Source organism: Punica granatum, chromosome 6 (assembly GCF_007655135.1).
Source record: "Punica granatum isolate Tunisia-2019 chromosome 6, ASM765513v2, whole genome shotgun sequence".
In the NCBI taxonomy this organism is placed as follows: Eukaryota; Viridiplantae; Streptophyta; class Magnoliopsida; order Myrtales; family Lythraceae; genus Punica; species Punica granatum.
In genome coordinates, this window is record NC_045132.1 from 27748658 (window position 1) to 27769241 (window position 20584).

Genomic DNA, 20584 nt, shown 5'->3' on the forward strand with positions numbered 1-20584 from the left:
AATTATAGGATCTCACAATCAAGTCACACTTGATGCCTATTGAACCTACTATTCCAAGGACATTATTGTGTAAAATCATATTTAGCGCAATCTACACAATAACAGATATGCCTCGTTTTATAATGAAATAGATATCATATTACAAAACTGATTATAGATTGCCTCTAGGGCATACACCAATTCCCAACAAATATAATTTATATATCTATAAAATATTATATAAAATATTTTAAAAAATAGATATCTATAAAAACATATAATTTATATATACTTTTTCTTCCCATATATACACTAAAGGTTGTACGCATAACCATATATTAATATATTTATATTATGCATGAATATATATTAATACTTACTTATTTTTATGTTAATATTTATGTGATGAGATATTACTCTTTATTTTAAAAATTCAAGATTATTAAATAATATCTATATATATAATAAAATTTTCTCATTTATTTCAAATAAATTCATGTTATATAAATATTAGAAATTGAAGAAATCAGATTCTATGATGAGATATTTTTTAAAAATATTTTTAATTAAAAATAATTTCAAAAGTAAATAAATAAAACTTAAAAAACTCTTTTAAGAAAATACATGCTAATATATACTTATATTTTATGTTAATATTGATGTGAATAAGTATTAATTTTTATTTTAAAAAAGATTATTATTAAATAATATATACATATAAAAAAATCTTATCATTTATTTTAAATACATTATGTCATATGAATTATAAAATTGAGGAAATCAAGAGATCGGATTTTATGATGAGATATCTTCAAAAAAAGTATTAAAAATAAAAACCTAAAAAATTCCATTCGGAAAATTTATATTGCATTCAATTAAAAATAATTGTATTATCCAAAATTTTTTGTGATATTCTTGGTTTTTTTAAATGGAATATTATTATCAAATTTTTTTTCGAAAGATTTTGTTGCTAATTTTCTAATAAAAGTATTTAAAATTTTAAAATCTCAAAAAACGAGAAAATTTCATTAAAAAACGAAGCGTTCTGAGACCATTTAACCGAGTTTGCCTCATATCTTGTTTTCATATAGATATAGATGTATATATATAGAGAGAGAGAACACAGCGGAATTGGCATAGATCAAACTGAGTTTATTCCTAAATTTGTTTGGCCTATTTGATTGGGGTAACATGAAAAACAACCACGTCGACGGGAATGATCATAATAAATATTATTAATGCATGTTGAATAAATGAACAATTTAATGCATGGGCATATGGGAAAAGAACAACAAAGGGGGTGATATCCTCGGCGCATGTTCAACAAACTTTGTTTTTCTTTTCTTTTTTTTTTTCCCCTCAAAGTTTAATGAACTTTGCTTAGAATGTGCCATAATTAGCAGATGTCATGGACCGGACGAATGATGATATTGAATAAATAAAGGCATATCTATCTATCTATCTATATATGGGTAACGCAGCGGAGCCAGCCGTCAATCCAATCCCAAAACCAACCAGCCAACCAGCTCCCTTCCACTTCACTCTACTTCTCTAACGGGTCGGTCCGTCTAAGTAGTAGTTTTTGTCACAACGGAAATGGCAAAGAAAGGAAAACACGACACAGGAAAACAAAAGGAACTACTGTAGGAGTCTCACTGTCTCAGTCTCAGCCGCAGTCAAAGGAAAGAAAATGGAGATTTTTTTTTTTGTGGAGAACCCATAAATTAAAATAATAATAAATGAAAGATAAAAAAAATAATAATAATGGGGATGGATGCGGAGCAGAGCAGATTGAACTGAAGATGAAGAAGAAGGGACAGAGACAGACAAGCGGAAGCTCATAGCATATCATGGAAAACTCCTCCATTAGCTCCTCACATGGTGTTGAGATAGAGAGAGAGAGAGAGAGAGCTGTGGATCTGAAAAGAAACGAAAAGCTATCGTCTTCCTCAACTCAGCCCATCTTTTCTAAGTCTAGTCTCTGCTTCTCCTGGTATCGTCGTCTTCCCATGCCATCCTCCTCCTAGCTCGAACCCGAAACAGAACAGCCAATGCCTTGCTGCCTAGAAGACCGGACCAGACCCTGACCTCACCGGACCATCAAACCATCATCAATTAACTAACGAGAGCTTTGCTTTCACTCAAATCCAAATCACTCTCTCTCACTCACAGCTTTCTTCTTCTTTATGTAAGGGCTAATAAGGATTAGATTAAAAAAAAAAAGGAGTAGAAACTTTGTTGCAGTTGTTCCATCCAGCTCCCAAAATCAATCTGCCCGGATGGGAGTCCGCTGCTCCAAGGTCTCTCTCTGCTGGTGGCCCTCCCATCTCCCTTCCAACCTCCACCCCTCCGATCTCGGTGATTGTATCCTCCTCATCCTCTCATCTCCAGCTCCCCCCCCCCTCCCTCGCATCCTCATTTCCTTTTCCACCTACACTCTTTCTAGATTTGCTATCTCTTCACCATTTTACTGCCACGGAAAACCTTACCTTACGGGTTTCAAATTTTTTTTTGTTTGCCCTCTTATTTTTTAATACATTAGAGAATGGGGTCTTGAGTGAAGCAGGCAGCGGATTGCCGGTGTTCAGGGAGTACAGCCTCGATCAGTTGAAGGCTGCCACTTCTGGCTTCTCCCGCGACAACGTCGTCTCCGAACATGGGGAGAAAGCTCCCAATGTGGTCTTCCGGGGTAAGCTCGATGATGATCACTGGATTGCTGTTAAGCGCTTCAACAAGTCCGCCTGGCCCGATCCGAGACAGTTCCTGGTCTTACTGACTCCAATCCCATCCTCTTTGCTTTGCTTTCATTCTGATGCAGCAGCAAATAATTATTAGATGGCTTATATAGAATCTCTTATGTGAACGAATCTACTGATATTGTCTTGGTGCCATGATGATGCGAGTTGTTGGTTTATAGTATATGCGTAAAAAAAAATCATTTGCATATATGTTGGTGGCGAATGGAGTGGTGATATGTTCGGTTTTTTCGATTCTAGGAGGAAGCAAAAGCAGTTGGGCAGTTAAGGAGTGAGTGGTTAGCAAACTTGATAGGGTGCTGCTGTGAGGGCAATGAGAGGCTGCTTGTTGCTGAGTTCATGCCGAATGAGACTTTATCCAAGCATTTGTTCCACTGTAAAGTCGATTTCAACCAAATCCCTTCAGTTCAGTTACTTGTTGGAACAATCATTAATCCCTAGGAATTAATTATATTCTGTATAGGGGAGAATCAACCCATGAAATGGGCAATGAGAATAAGAGTGGCTCTCTACTTGGCACAAGCACTGGAATACTGCAGTGGGAAAGGGCGGGCTCTGTACCATGACCTTAATGCTTACAGAGTCCTATTTGACAAGGTAATCTTGCCCTTTGCATATGCACTCCTCAAAAGCTTTTGCAACTCTATATGTAGCGTAATATGTATGTTCTCGGCATATGAGTGTTTATTTCCTTAATTATAGTGAGTCAGCCCTTGACAGGATGGTAATCCCAGGCTCTCTTGCTTTGGCCTCATGAAGAATAGCAGAAACGGCAAGAGCTACAGCACGAACTTGGCTTTCACTCCTCCAGAGTACCTTAGAACAGGTAATGGACTCACAAACGAAAGAGTTCCATTCCCTCCTATACTCTACAATACTTCAGTTTCTTTCATAAGCAAATTACGACTGTAGTGTGCTGCCATCCGCTGAAACTGAAAAGGCCCACGATCATTCATCCATCGTATGTTTTCTCAGTTTACTTGACGGATAACTTTCATGGATGTTTCTTTCTGGCAGGAAGAGTGACACCCGAAAGTGTAGTATACAGCTTCGGCACCGTGCTGCTTGATCTTCTCAGTGGAAAGCACATTCCCCCAAGCCATGTAAGCTTCTCTTTCTTCAAATGGAATTCTCTTTTGTCCAATGAATGCTTGTGCAGGAATCTTCTGGATTTTTCGGCTCTATATATGACTTGAGCAGCCTTCTTGAATCGCCAAAAACATTTGTTGGTTTTGCATTTTATGATCTCTGCTACAACGCCATGGATACTATTCTTGTAACTAGATTTTACCTACTTCCTGCTGGTTCTTCTTGTTGCTTGTAGGCGCTTGACCTGATACATGGAAAAAATTTTCTCGTGCTGATGGACTCATGCTTGGAGGGGCATTTCTCAAATGATGACGGAACCGAACTTGTCCGCTTAGCCTCAAGGTGCTTACAGTACGAACCTCGAGAAAGGCCACATGTCAAATCTCTTGTGACTTCTCTGTTGCCTCTTCAGAAAGATACTCAGGTACTCTCTCGGAATGCCTCATTATTAAAGCTCATGGGGTGGTTACCGTGAAAAAAAAATGCAATTTTCTTCTTTTCTTAAAGTGGGTCCATTTTCCTTAAGAATTCCATCCTGCAGTCCGATCAATAGTAGGGATTTTATTCTTACCTGTATTAAATATGTTCATGTTATGGAGGAGTTGGATTAGTGTATGATCTGACGAATATAGTTCTTTGTAAGATCACTTACTTGTTTCCGGTGCATGGAAAAACTTTGAAATGCTTTTCTTTTGATTTTATGGTATTTGCAGGTATCGTCATACATTTTGATGGGTCTTTCCCAAGAAACTGCAGCCTCGAAACAAACACTTTCATTGACCCCTTTTGGTGAAGCCTGCTTCAGGAAGGATGTTATTGCAATACATGAAATGCTAGAGAAAATGGGATGCAAGGATGATGAGACAGATGCCAGTGAGGTATGTAGACTCTGCTTATTGCATGAAACTTCTAACGTGGTGGTGCTTTCAGCTTATGTGTAAGAAAGCTGCTTATAAGTTGCAAAAATGTTTGTTACGAGAATGAGTTCGGTGGCTCATACCCAAATATACTCATTTTTTCGATGTGTCATTACGGATCTTGTCATTGCAGGTTTCTTCCAAAATGTGGCAAGCGGAGGAGTCCTTGAATTCTAAAAACCACGGGGATGCAGCATTTCGAGCCAAAGACTTTACCACCGCCATCGACTGTTATACTCGAGTATACTTTCACTGAAGTGTCTAGGTCTTTTTATCTTTTGGGAAATCTGATCATCTTGAAGTACAATTGAAAAGCATTAACCAAATCTGTTTCGTGCATAAAATCACTGGTTGTTCTAAAGCCAGTATGTAGGAGCTCTAAACCAATCACTTTTAAGAAGGCCCGACCCAAGCACCGCGTGTTTTCAGCGGTTTCATTATGCAATTAAATTGCTCCAATAACAAGTTTAACTTCTCTTGCTTCATGTTGCAGTTCATCGATGGGAGAACTGTAGTAACACCTACTGTTTATGCACGGCGGTGCTTATGTTACTTGATGAACAACATGGCTCAAGAAGCTCTTGGAGATGCTATGCAAGCCCAAGTTGCTTCTCCTGAGTGGCCCACCGCCTTTTATCTTCAAGCAGCTGCACTTTTCAGTCTCGGAATGGACAATGATGCTGTGGAATCCCTGAAGGATGGCACGAATTTGGAAGCCCATTTATACAGAAACTGAAAATGTAAGGTTTTTTGCCTGTTTTTGTTACTTACTGTATGTATACTGGTCTCTTTCCATGTCGCATTTCAAGTTTCTGCAGCGACTAGTTGTAACTTGTAACAGGCATTCTGTTTCTGTTGGTGCATGTTTTCATCGGACAAGACCATGGAATTTAGGCACTAATATTATTTTTTCAGGTTGCAAATCGAAAGCCAGCCCAAATGCCCAATGAATTGGTATTCAACTGATCATGCATTAGTTATTTCTTGGGATGGTCAAAATACTCCATCTCGCGACCTTATAGCATCTAAATAAAGGATCTTTTTTCCATTTCTTGTGTAAGCTCCATGCTAATCAAATTGTTTCACGAAATAGTATTCCATCATCATCTTCCTCATATACCTCAGGCGAATAACCGAAACTTCTCATATGAACCAGCAAACAATCTAGGATGGATAGAATGTGAACTCTGCTATCATTTGACACATCTTCTGCTCTGAATCTGTGGACTTTTTTAGAAATCTCGATCCAACTGTATCCGGGACAGGTCCTAAGCCCTCTATCCTTCATGAACTTCCTCACCCTTGCAGCTTCATCCCAGTAACCAACACTGGCATAGAGATTTGCAAGCTGAACATAAGTGGCTGCACATCGAGGCTCCAGCACCAGCCTACTCTCTGCAGCCTCAATCCCGATCCAGACACCCCCATGGACCCTACAAGAAGAGAGCAACGATCCCCATATCACACCATTCGCGCTGATAGGCATCCTCTCAATGAAGCTCCGAGCCTCTTCAAGCTTCCGGCTCCTGCCCAGGAGGTCGACAATGCACGAGTAGTGGCCCAATTCAGGCTCCACCCCGTGCATGGCCATTGAGTTGAAGTAATCCCGGCCCAGCTCCAGAAGACCGGCATGGCGACATGATGATAAGATACCAAGGAAAGTGATCCTATCGGGTTTGACATTCCTCTGCTTCATCTCTTCGAAGAGCTTGTTCGCTTGAACTGCCTGACCAAACTGGGCGTGGCCTGCAATCATTGAGTTCCACGACACGATATCCCTACTGGGCATGTCCCTGAATACCTGCAAAGCTTCCTTAATGTCCCCGCACTTGCAGTACATGGAGATGAGGGAGTTTGCGACGTGGGTGTGTGAATTGAAGCCTGCACGGACTGTTAGGCAGTGGACGCTCCTGCCCTGCCCAAGGGCCCCGCTGCCCATGCAGGCAGCCAAGAGGCCCACGAACGTGAGATCATTCGGCTCTGAGCCTGAAATCCTCATCGAGCCGTAGAGCTTCAAGCACGCATTGACCTGCCAGCCCTGGGCATAGCCCGATATCATAGCCGTCCACGAAACTACATTCTTCACGGACATTTCGTCAAGCACCTTGTGCGCATTCTCCAGCTCGCCGCATCGGCTGTATAAGGTGATCAAAGAACTTCCGACGTAGGAATTGCCAAAGAATCCTGTTTTTACTGCTAAGCAGTGGAACTGAATCCCCCCAAAGAGATCTCGGGTGGACCCACATGAGCTGACGGCACGCGACAGAACAATCGCGTCGACCGCTTCCCTTTCCTTCCGAGGATGAGATGGCAGAGAAGTCGGTTCGGCTTCTGCGAGAAACTCTGGTTCAGGGACTGTGTGTCGTGGGCGTGCATTTGGGTCTGCCCGGAAGAAGTCCTGAATGAGCCTAAGGTGGCTTTGGCGAGGTGTGGGGACATTGGGACTTCGCGCTATCAGGTCAAGAACTCTCAGTGCTTTGTCCACTCTGCTGCTTCGGATCGGCCCAGTAGACTTGGAAGAAGAAGAAGAAGAAGACAAGTGAGAACGCGGCGAGAGTTGTTGGAGATGGCGGACTGAGAAGGATGGCTTGTTCAGGGGGAAGAGTGTTTTCATTCCAACAAAAAGCCCATCATCAAGATTCGAAACTTCCCTCCCTATTTCATTTTCATTTCATGGGCAGTAAGCTGAAACCGTCCCTTATCTTTCTCTTTCTCCCTTTTTTGTCTCAACATGTCTCTGGTTGAGCTTAAATGGCCAGACGCAATACGTTTATGGAATTTGTTACTCATATATATATATATATATGAATGGTTTTAATCATGGCCTAGACATACTGTACAAGGATGATGCTCCTATCATCCTATGTAATGTCTCCGAAAACATACATTTACTCGGATTGGAATTGACGATGATGATGTAAAATCCTCATCTGATTTGGGAAGCTCAATATGCATCGAAACTGAAGATGTATAGCTAGGTATTTGCCTGCCTTCCTATAGCATTTCTTGTATCTACTGTAGTGACCTCCCCCTTTGCAAGACGGGAGTTTCTACAACAACCAGTTTTTAAGTTCAAACATCTCATAGTGTAGTGTGTTGTTCTCCTTTCTTTCGGATATATGATTTCCCGACATACCTGTCCTTTCTGTTTTTGATAGTTATGGCGATGTCTATGTTCATTTTTTCCAAAGTTGAGATCGTAGTTCTTCTTCGTCAATATTGTAAATGGCAGCTGGAGTTTGATAAAATGAATTTTTGAGGTAAATTTGGAGCTACTTTAATTCAGTAATAATTTGTCTAACTTCAAAGATGAATAGTGTCCATAACGTTTATTATAGTGTCAATTACATTCTCCACATGACCTTTCAATACATAATTTTCTACTATAACAATAGTAATGGTAATAATAACAGAAACTCTGAAGTACAACAAGCCGATGTGCTCATATCGACATGGAAAGTGCAGTGAAGGGGAGAAGTCAAGCCGACTACTAGTATTAGGGCTCAGCTACAGGGCCAGCAGCTATGCCAGCTAGAGGAGCTTCTGCTACTGGGGCAGCGGCTACGGCGGAGACTGGACCTGAGGTATGACCTGAACTCTGAATCTCCATCATGGCTCGGTGCATATTTGTTCTCTGCGCCTCACACATGCTCGGCAAGTAAACTCCTGCAGTCATTCAAAGAATTCCATTTCAATACTGAGCTAGTTTGTCGATGCTTACATGAGTCCTGCAGTTGGAATTTGAGAGGTGTTATGAGAATATTTGTTGCCCTTACCTTCTGCAGTAGCTAAGTTGAAGTAGAGATCAACAATGTTTGGGCAGTAATCGTAGCACTCGCTCGAACAGAGCTTCATGGTGAAGTGCGGCTGGAGGAGGGAATCGGAAGATATGCCAATGGAGTTCCTGTCCACCCCACATGCTCTGATGCAGTCGTCGGTCTCGATCCACTCGTGCATTATGTCTGCGACCACTGGGGAAGTCTTGCACTGGTACTCCATACTTCCTCCTTGGGTCATGTAGTACTCTAACAGGCATCTCTTTCCCGATGATGCAATTGAGAACGAGCACATCTGAGTGGGCAATTGCTCGCATGCAATATCACCTAATACGGAACCACGCATGGTAAAAACTGCGTTAGTCAAGCAAAAAAAAAAAAGAAAAAACGAATGCATAAGGTATTAGTACGATGACATGTACCTAGAGCTCCTTGAAGAAGGAGAGAGAACACAAGGAAGAGGATCAATGCCATTATAACTATAAAAGAGAAGACAACTTGCCAAACTCTTCTAGCTCTCCAATTAAATTGCTGGGATTTGATTGAATTGGTGGGGGGAATTTGTTTTAGGATGTGTGGCATTTATAAGAGATTTGAGTGAGTGAGTAGATAGATAGAGGTCAAGGCTCGACCGACTGAGAATCTCTTCCCCCAAAAAAAAAAAAAAACTTAAGTGCCCCTGTGTTGTTTTTATGTCGAAGAATGTATCCATCTTCAACCGTCGGGGCAACGGTGTTTTGGTGGCAACGAAACCCACCAAGATTTGGGATTTCTCTCTCCGGTCTTCCTCTTTGCTTTCATCGCCTTTGTCACTTTGAATTCAATTTTGACGTTTCCCTATATCACTTACTTATCAATCAACAAAAGAGAGAATGTTGCTTCAAATATTCCTGGTGCCAACCTTTTATTTTTCCCCCAACAAGCTAGGAGGTACTGGTAATTCAATGGTATGGTTCGATAGCTACATCACGTTGCTATCGCAAACTGAAAAGTAAAGATAGGAGGCCCTTCTTCCAGGATTTCTTATGTTAGGAATTCATCATTCAGGTTAATATGCATCCAAGGAACCCAGTAGTCGTAGATCAGGAGAAGAAGACATAATTGTTCTCGCTGTATCATCTTCCACATTTTCAGTTGCAAGGTACGTTCATTATCACAGCGAGTTCACGGGCTCACTGGATCATGAGTCCAACAGAACGTTCAAGCTGGGGGGCATGCTAGAAGGACAACAAAATCTCAGAAAGTGAGGAATTACATTTATGAGAACATCCTGCAGCATGCCTATCAAATCTATCCACTCGCTTCACCCAAAGGCTATTGAAATATCGAGCACATCTAGCAGACCAAACAATTGAACACTAGTTCTACACTTGAGCTCCGCAATACTTGAGTCCAAGAAAATATCCCCTTGGAATAGAAATTGTGATAGCCTCCATTTGACAAAATCATGCCGCTTGAGCTTCACTTTTGGAAGTACTGTCTTCAGTTGCACTTTTGATGCTGGGTGAGCTCCCGGTGCTTGCTAAATTAGGGATGTACCTCCAGCAGCGCTTGTGAACACCGCTTATCTTCTTGTGAGCTTCTGCAGCTGGCAAGCCTGAATTGAGAGTAGAAAAGAATGTGAAGACAAGTCGGCCAAAATGTCAAAAATTGAGCAGCTCCAAATGTCATAACAATTTTTTCTTGCATCCCAATGTTTAAGGGTCCCAGAAGTTGTCACTTGGATGTAACATTATCGCATCTAGAATTGACATCTTCTTAGTTGGTCTGGGGAGTGAAGATATTGCATCTATTCTCAAGTAAGTAAAGGTGACAAGTGCTCACGAGAAGAAAACAATGTGATATTGATGAGAATAATGATTTCGACTTCACAGCGATGGGAGGGATAATGCATTGTGACTTAACTGCTTCTCCACATCTTCATTAATAACAGGTGTGTCCAGCTGCAGTTTTTAAGCAATAACATCAGAAAGTCTACATCCTAAAGCTCGCTGATTAAAGTACATGTGTTGCTACCCACTAGTATATGCGCAATCAGCTTTCTCATTTAACTAATGGTGAATGTAAACAAATTGATGCCTCTAATAATCTTCACCAACCACAGCAGGCTGCTCTCCAATATTTCCCATCCAAATGCTCACTGGAGACAACCTTTACACAACTATGACTATGAGGGGTATTGGTATTATGGAAGCTGCAATACAATTCTTCCTTGAGACGAATGCCAGCAACAGCGATTATTCTCGAGTTTTAGTTTGATCTTCTTTTCTTTTCTTTTCTTTCTGTTTTTTTTTGATAAGTTAGTTTTGTTTTAAGAAAAGCTTCATTTACTTATCATGGTATCAATCAGCAGTGTGCAGTCAAGTTCAAATCACATTAAGGAAATTCACGCAAAGAAAAGTATTACTGACCGTCTTTGTGAACAATTCCCCATGCCTTGCCGTGCCTGCCATCCTGCAACGTACCAATCACAAAAACCCTGATCAGCCCGAAGTTGGTCCAACGATCCGTTCATTAAACCTCCAAAAGGAATCAAGAAGAAAGCTAACTCCACGCACACAACACTGGTTAACGTTATTAAATGGACCTTACATGCTTTATTTCACGGGCCAAATAGTTCTAAGTATCTCCTTGGGGTAAAATGATTCATTTCAGAATTCAATTCACAGGCAACATGAAACAAACACACTGTTTCTGAACTACTTGAACAGCACACCATTGACAGCCTAAAGAGATTAACTTTAATGAAATGGAGATGGGACAGCAGAGGAGAAGGACCTTGTAGAGATTGATTTTGGTGATTTGATAGGAGACACCGGTCCAGTGGGTCTTGGCCATGTGGTACCCGATCCCCCAGTTGGGCAAGAACTGAGCCACCTCGAATAAATTCTTCTTCTTCTTCCGCTTCGGCTTCTTCGAAGCAGCGCCGCCGCTCGCCGGTGACGCCGCGGCGGTACTGAGGCTCCTGAGGAAGTTAAGAGACTGCCGGAGCGCGCTCAATGCTGAACCGGCTCTGTTTGATAGAGCGGCCGCCGCCATTGTTAGACGAAGCTTTTCCTCTTCTTCTCAGGGGAAAAACACACCTCCCCGTAATCTGTGTCTGCTCCGCCGAGTCCGTTTCTTCTCGGTGCGCATCGGAAGCTGAAGGAGGAAGTAGAAAGGGAAGCAGGTGGCACTGTGGGAGGGGGAGACGGGCTTGGGCCGTTGCGGTATTTCGGGCTGAAAGCCCGTCTAAGCCCGCAAAATGGGCCCCGGAGATCATGCGCCGAGAAACTAGAAGCCCAATCCTCGTGGGCCTTCGTCTCTCCGAGCCCGAAACACTTCGTCCATAATAATATTAACCGGAGGAAACGTGTCCGCACCACAGACAGAAATCATATATAAAATAAATGCTAAAATATTCAAATAAGTATAAGAGCACTCAAGGTTTTTCTGAAATTTGTAAAGAAAGAGATCAACAATGATGTATTAAAAATCTATAATAATAAAATAACAAATGAAAAGCATAAGTAGAAAAAAAAGATACGAATGCAAACTTAGAAAGGTTATGGAAGTTCAATAAGATGTTCGAAGCGGAGGGGGATGAGAACTGTTAAATTAATTGGTGGCTAATTATTATAAGAAATTTATAATTGTACCCTCAGTCTACTGATTTTCATTAATCACATCGTATGTAGCGTGAGTGATTTTGGTAATAAAAAGTGAGACGAAAGGTGGCCTACTTATCATCCTTGTTGATCAAATTTTATTCTATCGAGAGAGCAATATATAGGGAGAAGAGTTGATGTAAAAAAGATAATGGTTAGATATTTCTTACATATTATTTTTAAAAAATTTATTTGGAATTACGTACATTTAAAAAAAAACATTTCAATAAGATTGGCTAATGATAAAAAAAATTGAAAGCCGTCTCAAATAAATTGCTCAAACCTTATAACTTTTTTCATAATTACTTTAATTTGTATTTAATTAACTGTGATGTATTGATGCTATATTATGCTAAGTGTTATTCCATTGATTGGCTAACATATGAATAGTTGCTTAATTAGATCTCTTTCGTTCCATGTGGCATGATTTGGCATTTCATCTTAACTTTTAGTATTGTATACATATAGGTAAATAGATATAAATCTACAATATTAATTTTAATATCACAATAAAAACGATAACATGAGATTCACTTGATCAAAACATGGTTTGCTCTGGGTAAAATTTTGGGAAAGTTAATATACACGAGATGGGATCTAGCGTGGTTCTGATAGACAACCGCGATGAGACCATCTTGGACAGGTAATAAGGTGAAATATAATCATTACTCTACCCATTCTTTATTTCATTCTTCTCGAAATTCAATATTATAATCATTATTTTTTAAAATCTTTTTATTCCATTTAATAATAAATTTTTATTCATACTCTTTTTTAAATTATTACCACAATCAATTATTTAATAATAAATTCTCAATTTAATTTAAAATATATATTTTTTCTTTCATTTAATAATAAATTCACGCTCATATTTTTTTATTACGACTATTTTTTAATAATAAATTCTTTCAATTATTATTTTTTATATGGATGGAATACAAACCCAAACCAACCTTATTATTCAATTTTCGAGGATACAAAATCTCAAAAGATAAGTAGGTCCCACCAGAATTTCTTAGATATTTCCTCAATTGGAATATATCGAATGATTAAGGTAAGGTTGTTTTCACCCTTCAAAACCGGGGCGATCACGTATGAGTGTGAACAGGAAATCCTCTATTTTGGCTCATATCTTCTGTTTGATGTATAATGATGATGATCTGCTCGGCCTTGTTTTTGTCCCCTTACAGATGCTTGCTTGTGAAAATCGTCCATCAAATTATGTTCATTCGCAAGCCTTTTCTAGTAACGTATTGCTTTTATTTGGAAATCGAAGTACAAACATTATAGGAATAGAATTCGCGTGACTCTAAAGTATAAGTGCGATTCACCCAAAAAAAAGAAGAAGAAAGTATTAAGTGCCTGTTGCTCACTATTTGAAGCCAAGCTGAATCACCTCAAATAAAAAATCATCAGTCTCCTAAATAAAATCAACAGTGAAAAGAAGAATTATTTTATAATGACATTGTATCGAGCTCCACGTAATCACAATTTTTTTTTAAAAAATGGTATGTTTACTCTTGTAAAGTATACGTATTTTAATGTATAATTACAGACATTGCAATTGTTGGGAATAACTCAAGTGTACCATTGTTAGCAACATAAATTGATGATTAATTTGGGTTCAGCTCACCGTGCACCCACCAGTCAACCGCCTTTTTTATTTTTATTTTTTCCTCCTCAAAGATAAATAATTCGGAGAAGCTACTGTCATTATGGTGTTTCCTTCATCCTCATATCATAACAAAATTTAAAAAAATAAAAAAAAAAAACATAGACATTCCGCTTTGCCTTCCCTTCGCTGCAACCGGTTGTGTACTCTTTTGACTCCTCTTCCCATCGCAATCCCACGGAGAAGGGAAGCTCATCTCTGCTCTCTCTCTCTTTCCATCCTGCAGATTCTTGCTGCTTTTGATTGGGTCCATATAAAGCCAAGCAGATTCATAGACTCTGCAGCTCAAATAGCCTTCCCCATGCAACTGCAGCTTCAGCCCGTGAGCTGCTGAGTGCTGACCACCGTAGTAGAGGTACGCGGTCTTCCAAAAAATTTTCAGCTCTGCTGCTGTTTCGCTTCTTATTAGGGTTTGCTTTTGTTTTTCGTTGAAGATCATGTTCCGTTAGTGGAGTCTGCTGGTGCCGTCCCTACGCTAATGCTCTTTCCGTTTCCATTTCTGATTCTCTGACGTGGAATGGAATGATCGGCCGAGCGCGCTCCAAACCTTTCTGTTAGCATCCTGAAAAACTATGGATTGAGGTCTTGGCCGGTGGAGCCGTATCGAGTATTTTTTTCGGGATTGAGCTTTACTTGAATTCGATATTCAGTTTCTATCGCCTCGCCTAAGTAGTAGGAACAACAAAAAGTGCGTTTTCCCCACCTAAATGCCAATTGTACCACCATGTCGGGGAAACATTAAATTGATCTTCCGACCCTCTTCCTCTCTCGTGGTAGACAGTTCATGTGTTTCATTTGCTTTCATTCATACGCACTTCGCCGGACCGATCTAGCATCCCAAAGTTTTCTGTAATTCAATTCACCACTCCGACTCCGACACACTTCTAGCGTGCACGTCAGTTTACCAATTTTTATTATTTTCTCCTTTTTTTTTTTGGATGGCTGAATTCTCCTTGCTTTCTTTAATTCCATGGAGATAAAGTTTGACAATTTATAGTTGTTGGATCCAGGCAAATGATATAGTTGTTGATTGATCACCAGGTCATTTCTCGAGAAAACACGATGGAGAGCTCTCTCTTTATTCTCAGGATTCAGAGGCCATTGTCAACGCTTTGGCTATGGATTGCTCTAGCACTTCTTCTGCAGAGTAGTAGAGGAGTGCTCTCTGATTCCAATTATTTAATTGGTCTTGGTAGCTATGACATCACTGGTCCAGCAGCCGATGTCAATATGATGGGGTATGCAAATACAGAACAGATTGCCTCAGGCGTCCACTTCAGGCTGCGAGCACGCACATTTATTGTGGCAGAGCCGCAGGGAAACTGTGTGGTATTCGTGAATCTCGATGCTTGCATGGCATCGCAACTGGTCACGATTAAAGTGATTGAGAGGTTGAAAGCGAGGTGATGATTTTCTCTTGCTATCATACTCCTTTGCTGCTGTCTCATTTATAATCCAATCTAGTTTAATAGTAGTGAAATGTTGGGGGAGATGAAAATTGCATCTCTCTATTACCATACGTGCACTCTAAAAGCTGATTTTTAGTCACTAATTAACACTTTCAAATCTTGGCAGATATGGCGACTTGTATACTGAAAAGAATGTAGCTATCAGTGGGATTCACACCCATGCCGGCCCTGGCGGCTATCTCCAATATGTTACATATATCGTGACATCTCTTGGCTTTGTCCGACAGTCCTTCGATGTTATTGTAGATGGTATTGAGAAGAGCATCATACAAGCTCATGAAAATCTTAGGCCTGGTTCGATTTTCGTGAACAAAGGTAAGAGAGTAAACTTACTTTCATGTTTTCCTGTCTGTTTCATGGGCTGCAATGCACCTGTCCATGATATATAGGCTCCAAGATTATATCTTACTTTCTAGCGTTTGAAATACTTTTGAAAAATTTCGAGCGACCATTACGCTATGTTTGGATTGAGAGGTTTGGGGGTTTTCGGAGGGGAGGGTTTGGAGATGTTACAAACCCCTCCAAAAACCTTTTGGCAGAATTTTATAAAGGTTTTGGAGGGGTTTGAAACACCTCCAAAGGTCACAATCCTAACCCTCCAAATTGGGAGGTTTAGGAGGTTTTCGTGCATTTCTTTATAAAAAAAGAAAACAAATTTGACATTTCGACCCCTAAAAAAATCTGAAATAACAGAACAAATCCAGTCAGAACCTTCCAAACCCGTTAATGAGCTCTATCCAAACAAAGGTTTTGAAACCCCGCCATTCCCCCTCAAAACCTTCCCCTCATTAACCTTTCATAACCTTCCAAACCCCTCCCCCCCTGAACCCTTAATGAGGAATATAGTATTGGGGACTCAATGAATTCTAGAAAAATTGTTATTCTTTTCCTTTCTGCAGGCGATCTTCTTCTCAAGCTCATGTGCTTATAATTTGCAGGGGAGATCTTGGATGCTGGTGTAAATCGCAGTCCTAGTGCTTATCTCAACAACCCTGCAACAGAGCGCAACAAGTATAAGTATGACGTTGATAAGGAGATGACCCTTTTGAAATTTGTTGACAACGAATGGGGTCCAGTGGGCAGCTTTAATTGGTTTGCAACACACGGAACATCAATGAGTCGTTCAAACTCATTGATTAGTGGGGATAACAAAGGGGCAGCTGCTCGATTCATGGAAGATTGGTTTGGCAAGAACATTGTTGAAAGGTCCTATTCTGATGATGTTGAGGCAGATGGGATTCCTCGAAGAGTCTCAAATATTATCCCAGACATTCAGGAGAATCGTAAGGCTGTCACTTCCCTTCCGTAACCCTAATAAATTCTTATAAGCATGGAAATAATAATTGTTTCCCTTGACTTTCACTGGGATCCTAAAAGTAACAATGATTTCCCATGTTTGAAAAATGTCTGAAATGCAAACATGCTTTATCTTGCAAGCTGACATGTATCACCTCAATGCATTTGAGAAGTTTATTTATGGTGCTGTATTTCTACCTTATTTTCTAGATCATGAGTTGTTGGAGCTTGCTGCCTCTTTCCAATCTCCCTCTGGTCAACCGGCAACAAAGATTTTGAGTGTTGCAAGACGTGTAAGGAGTGCTCTCAGGCAGGCTGAGAAGCCTGCATTTGTTTCTGCATTTTGTCAAACAAACTGTGGAGATGTCAGCCCTAATGTGCTAGGGGCATTTTGTATAGACACTGGGTTACCCTGTGACTTCAATCATAGTACCTGTGGTGGCAAGAATGAGTTATGCTATGGCCGTGGACCCGGGTATTTGTCATTAAGCTTTCTGGAAACTTTAGACACCTTTTGCTTATGAGAGACTAAATGGAACGTTTTTACTTGATTTCTCAGTTATCCAGATGAATTTGAGAGCACACGTATTATTGGGGAGAGGCAATTTAAAAAAGCTGTCGATCTCTTCAACAAAGCATCTGAACAATTGAAGGGCAAGGTTGACTACCGTCAAATTTATTTGGACTTCTCCAATAATGAGGTGACAATGACCAATCGGAGTGGAGCTTCTGAGGTGGTAAAGACTTGTCCTGCTGCAATGGGTTTTGCATTTGCTGCAGGAACTACTGATGGACCGGGTGCTTTTGACTTCAAGCAAGGGGATGACAAGGTAATGCTCAATTGAGACTCTTAAGTCAAAACTTTTGTTTACTTTCTGCCATGTACTGCCTTACTACTCTTGTGGCAATGTTCTAATCCGTGATGTATCAGGGAAATCCCTTCTGGAGGTTGGTGCGTAACCTACTTAAAACACCAGGGCAGGAACAAGTTGATTGCCAACACCCAAAGCCTATATTGCTCGATACTGGTGAAATGAAGCAGCCATATGATTGGGCAGTGAGTTCATCATATAACTTAAAAATGCGGAACATTACCACTCGCTGATTACTCTTTAGAATGGAAAAAAGTTTACTTGATCTTGAGCCTCCTGCACTCGTTGCATGTCTTATCCTGGAAAGAATGTTTTGGTTTATATTCATTCTACCATATGTCAATTGTTCTCTATGAGCGTGATGTTTATATGAATATGACTGTCTTGGTTTGTGTAGCCTTCAATTCTTCCAATTCAGATCCTCAGGGTAGGGCAGCTGGTAATTCTCAGTGTACCAGGAGGTAGGAAATTAATGTCAGATCTCTGCATTCATGTTTGGCTTGACCCATGAAGCAAATGCAATTAACAGCATTCATCAAATTATTTTAACTCTTGGAGATTTTGTTACATTATTCTCGCAGAATTCACAACTATGGCAGGGAGACGGCTTCGTGATGCTGTGAAGTCAGTCCTCACAAGTGGCAGTCATGGACAGTTCGATGACAATGTCCATGTTGTTATAGCTGGGTTGACTAATACCTACTCACAGTATATAACAACTTTTGAAGAGTACCAAGTGCAGAGATATGAGGTCAGTACGCATATCATTAAAATTTTTTTTTTTGGTAGAAGGAATGTTAAATTTCCCATATATTACTATGGTGACAGAAGATACCTGCACGAAAGAATTTTTTGAATGAACATGATCTTCGTCCTTCCTGAGTGATGACCAATCATCGTAAGGGGCATGTGCACTTTATTTCCGCAGTAGTTGGTTAAGTGAGTAGATGCATAGCGAAATTCTAATCATTGCCATTGTATTCTTCACTTCCTATTGGGATTACATGCTAGAAGATGTGTTTTTTGATGAATATACGAAAAATTTTTTTTGCTTTCTAACTAATTGAAAAAAGGAAAATAAATAAATAAACACCATTTTTACTTTAAAAGAAGAACTGAAAATTAGGACTTTGTTAGGTCATGTTTGATATGGTAGAATGGAAAGGAATGGGCTCTATAATGTGAAATATAATTTTATTGAGAGAAAAATGAAAATGTGGAGGAGTGTAGTTAAAACGGATGAACTTATCTATATATGATATATGAACCTCAAAGAAAATATATCATACTTAATTAAAAGCCGGTTGATATGATGGAATGAGCATTTAATTAAGTTTTTTGAAAATATTATTCCATGAAGTTGGAGAAAAAAAGATCGTATAATGGAATATTTTTTTCAACTTATAAAAGAGGCAATAAAGAAAGAAATGGAGGAAAGGATGAAATATCCATTCCATTTCTATTCCTTTCAATTCCGGTGTATCAAGCGTGACCATTACAGTAAAGGGAAGGTAGGTTGACGGAAGGCAATTTTTGTTGGTGCCTTTCATTAATGCTCAGGACTTTTACTGTTTAAGTTTGTTATTGCGATCCAGAAACTTAAACTGGTATTTATGTGATACTTTCACAGGGTGCCTCCACATTGTATGGTCCCTACACTCTCAACTCTTACATTCAGGAATTCAAGAAACTTGCAAGTGCCCTCCTGAGCGGGCAACCTGTTGAATCAGGTCCACAGCCGCCTGATCTCCTGAGCAAGCAGATAAGCTTACTTACTCCTGTTGTGATGGATGCGACACCAGCAGGGATGAACTTTGGAGACGTTGTATCTGATGTGCCCAAAAATTCGACCTTCAAGAGGGGCAGTTTGGTTAAAGTCGTTTTCTGGTCGGCTTGTCCTCGGAACGACTTGATGACCGAGGGCACATTTACCCTCGTTGAGAAGCTCCAAGGGACAGATACATGGGTTCCGGCCTATGATGATGATGATTTCTGCCTTAGGTTCATATGGTCTCGGCCTTCAAAGCTTAGTCCCCGGAGTCAGGCAACTATAGAGTGGAGAATTCCTGATTATGCAACTCCTGGGGTGTATAGAGTGAGGCACTTTGGTGCTGCGAAGGGACTCATGGGTTCTGTTCGCCATTTCGCAGGATCTTCTAGTGCATTTGTAGTTTCTTGAAGAAGCCCGACAGATATTCTTTACTTGTAAAGGCTATTTCCAATGCTTATACATGACTAAGCATCTAGAATGGCATATGTATTTGGATTCCCTTCATCTCATATAGCTATGCCTGTTGTAGAGCGTAAAGCTCTGTGTGTATGTCTTTAGGGCCTCTGTGCGATAAGTACAATAATCTTCCTAGAACAATCAAAAGAGCCTGCTGGGGACTTGAAAGTACAAGCTGGTGACTTTCAAATTCCATTCTCCCATCCTCCTACAAGCACGTCTAATTTAGCGATGTTATTCGAAGCTCCTCGAGGCCATTTTCCTATTGTGCCTGAATGACTGGCACTTGAGAGTCGGTCTCCAGCACGATGTCGGTTTTGACAGAGTAGAAAAACTTTTGGGGCGGGGGATTGAGATAAACAGAAACAAGTATGATTACTATAGGTTACGTTTAGTCTCGCTTGGCTGGGTTAGGATTTTAGGGGGGATGGGAAGGTATTTGAAATCCCATGGATATGTGGTATCATATATCCCGATCATCTGTTTGGAAGGCGTCACGGCATAGAATTGGGATATGAAATGGAAAAGACCGAGGTATCCATCAATTTATTTAAAAAAATCAAAAATAAAAAGAATAATCAGGAAAAAAAGAAAGAAAGTGAATTACAAAGTGATAGAGGAGGCGACAATCATGTCAACCAAGTCGGGCAACATCAGGGTTCATTGATAAAATGAATTGGGTGGTAGTGACTAGCGTTAAGCCTTCACCGCCTTGGAATCATCATACTTTTCTCAAAAAGAGAAAAGAGAAAAAATAAAGAAAAGGGAAGGTGGTGACTCAATGCCAACCACCATGATCCCTATCAAGGTCGCTGGTGGCCACTACCACCTAGTATGAGGTTGCTAGAGAATCTTGAGGCCGTTGGGACCTGCTTAGGGCCGTG

General features: G+C 40.2%; 5 protein-coding genes across 8 annotated transcripts; 2 read left to right on the forward strand and 3 right to left on the reverse strand.

Moving 5' to 3' along the window:
- The first annotated feature begins 1771 nt into the window (after positions 1 to 1771).
- On the forward strand, positions 1772 to 6260 carry LOC116211124 (serine/threonine-protein kinase BSK5-like). Of its 4 annotated transcripts, XM_031545352.1 has the most exons (11): positions 1772 to 2337; positions 2522 to 2745; positions 2976 to 3111; positions 3199 to 3332; positions 3456 to 3561; positions 3753 to 3838; positions 4060 to 4248; positions 4538 to 4702; positions 4875 to 4982; positions 5235 to 5481; positions 6050 to 6260. In XM_031545352.1, exons 1-10 carry the CDS (start codon positions 2259 to 2261, stop codon positions 5475 to 5477), a joined length of 1470 nt encoding a protein of 489 aa, XP_031401212.1. In that variant the 5' UTR covers positions 1772 to 2258; the 3' UTR covers positions 5478 to 5481; positions 6050 to 6260. The 4 variants fall into 4 exon arrangements, with proteins under 4 accessions (XP_031401212.1, XP_031401215.1, XP_031401211.1 ...); XM_031545355.1 differs by lacking the exon at positions 6050 to 6260 and having other exon boundaries at positions 1772 to 2343; positions 2522 to 2668; positions 5235 to 5655; XM_031545351.1 differs by lacking the exon at positions 6050 to 6260 and having other exon boundaries at positions 5235 to 5655.
- Positions 5761 to 7551, reverse strand: LOC116211122 (pentatricopeptide repeat-containing protein At2g37320). Its single transcript, XM_031545349.1, has one exon. The coding sequence runs from the start codon at positions 7353 to 7355 to the stop codon at positions 5814 to 5816; it is 1542 nt and encodes a 513-aa protein (XP_031401209.1). The 5' UTR covers positions 7356 to 7551; the 3' UTR covers positions 5761 to 5813.
- A 488-nt stretch (positions 7552 to 8039) lies between these two features.
- On the reverse strand, positions 8040 to 9157 carry LOC116211130. The gene is made up of 3 exons (XM_031545363.1): positions 8940 to 9157; positions 8518 to 8844; positions 8040 to 8407 (listed from the first exon to the last, which is right to left on the reverse strand). The coding sequence occupies exons 1-3, from the start codon at positions 9097 to 9099 to the stop codon at positions 8238 to 8240; spliced, it is 657 nt and encodes a 218-aa protein (XP_031401223.1). The 5' UTR covers positions 9100 to 9157; the 3' UTR covers positions 8040 to 8237.
- Positions 9158 to 9621: 464 nt separating this feature from the next.
- LOC116211136 lies at positions 9622 to 11657 on the reverse strand. The gene is made up of 3 exons (XM_031545370.1): positions 11296 to 11657; positions 10929 to 10971; positions 9622 to 10114 (listed from the first exon to the last, which is right to left on the reverse strand). Exons 1-3 carry the CDS (start codon positions 11554 to 11556, stop codon positions 9963 to 9965), a joined length of 456 nt encoding a protein of 151 aa, XP_031401230.1. The 5' UTR covers positions 11557 to 11657; the 3' UTR covers positions 9622 to 9962.
- A 2266-nt stretch (positions 11658 to 13923) lies between these two features.
- Positions 13924 to 19652, forward strand: LOC116211554 (neutral ceramidase 1-like). Its single transcript, XM_031545996.1, has 10 exons — positions 13924 to 14191; positions 14878 to 15239; positions 15412 to 15620; positions 16244 to 16588; positions 16812 to 17076; positions 17161 to 17431; positions 17533 to 17658; positions 17871 to 17934; positions 18055 to 18224; positions 19104 to 19652. Exons 2-10 carry the CDS (start codon positions 14899 to 14901, stop codon positions 19650 to 19652), a joined length of 2340 nt encoding a protein of 779 aa, XP_031401856.1. The 5' UTR covers positions 13924 to 14191; positions 14878 to 14898.
- Positions 19653 to 20584: the final 932 nt, after the last annotated feature.

What these genes read in the sequence shown, in the direction of transcription:
- LOC116211130 (XM_031545363.1), bottom strand. Translation starts at nt 9,099, where the DNA reads ATGCCACACATCCTAAAACAAATTCCCCCCACCAATTCAATCAAATCC. An exon ending in CCTTCTTCAAGGAGCTCTAG is followed by an intron (nt 8,845 to 8,939) that starts GTACATGTCATC and finishes GTTCCGTATTAG; the next exon opens with GTGATATTGCATGCGAGCAA. An exon ending in CAACTTAGCTACTGCAGAAG is followed by an intron (nt 8,408 to 8,517) that starts GTAAGGGCAACA and finishes GAATGACTGCAG; the next exon opens with GAGTTTACTTGCCGAGCATG.
- LOC116211122 (XM_031545349.1), bottom strand. Translation starts at nt 7,355, where the DNA reads ATGAAAACACTCTTCCCCCTGAACAAGCCATCCTTCTCAGTCCGCCAT.
- LOC116211554 (XM_031545996.1), top strand. Translation starts at nt 14,899, where the DNA reads ATGGAGAGCTCTCTCTTTATTCTCAGGATTCAGAGGCCATTGTCAACG. An exon ending in CCCAGACATTCAGGAGAATC is followed by an intron (nt 16,589 to 16,811) that starts GTAAGGCTGTCA and finishes CTTATTTTCTAG; the next exon opens with ATCATGAGTTGTTGGAGCTT. An exon ending in TGCTATGGCCGTGGACCCGG is followed by an intron (nt 17,077 to 17,160) that starts GTATTTGTCATT and finishes TTGATTTCTCAG; the next exon opens with TTATCCAGATGAATTTGAGA.
- LOC116211136 (XM_031545370.1), bottom strand. Translation starts at nt 11,556, where the DNA reads ATGGCGGCGGCCGCTCTATCAAACAGAGCCGGTTCAGCATTGAGCGCG. An exon ending in CCAAAATCAATCTCTACAAG is followed by an intron (nt 10,972 to 11,295) that starts GTCCTTCTCCTC and finishes GGTACGTTGCAG; the next exon opens with GATGGCAGGCACGGCAAGGC. An exon ending in GGGAATTGTTCACAAAGACG is followed by an intron (nt 10,115 to 10,928) that starts GTCAGTAATACT and finishes CTCTCAATTCAG; the next exon opens with GCTTGCCAGCTGCAGAAGCT.
- LOC116211124 (XM_031545352.1), top strand. Translation starts at nt 2,259, where the DNA reads ATGGGAGTCCGCTGCTCCAAGGTCTCTCTCTGCTGGTGGCCCTCCCAT. An exon ending in AGCACATTCCCCCAAGCCAT is followed by an intron (nt 3,839 to 4,059) that starts GTAAGCTTCTCT and finishes TGTTGCTTGTAG; the next exon opens with GCGCTTGACCTGATACATGG. An exon ending in CTCTTCAGAAAGATACTCAG is followed by an intron (nt 4,249 to 4,537) that starts GTACTCTCTCGG and finishes TGGTATTTGCAG; the next exon opens with GTATCGTCATACATTTTGAT.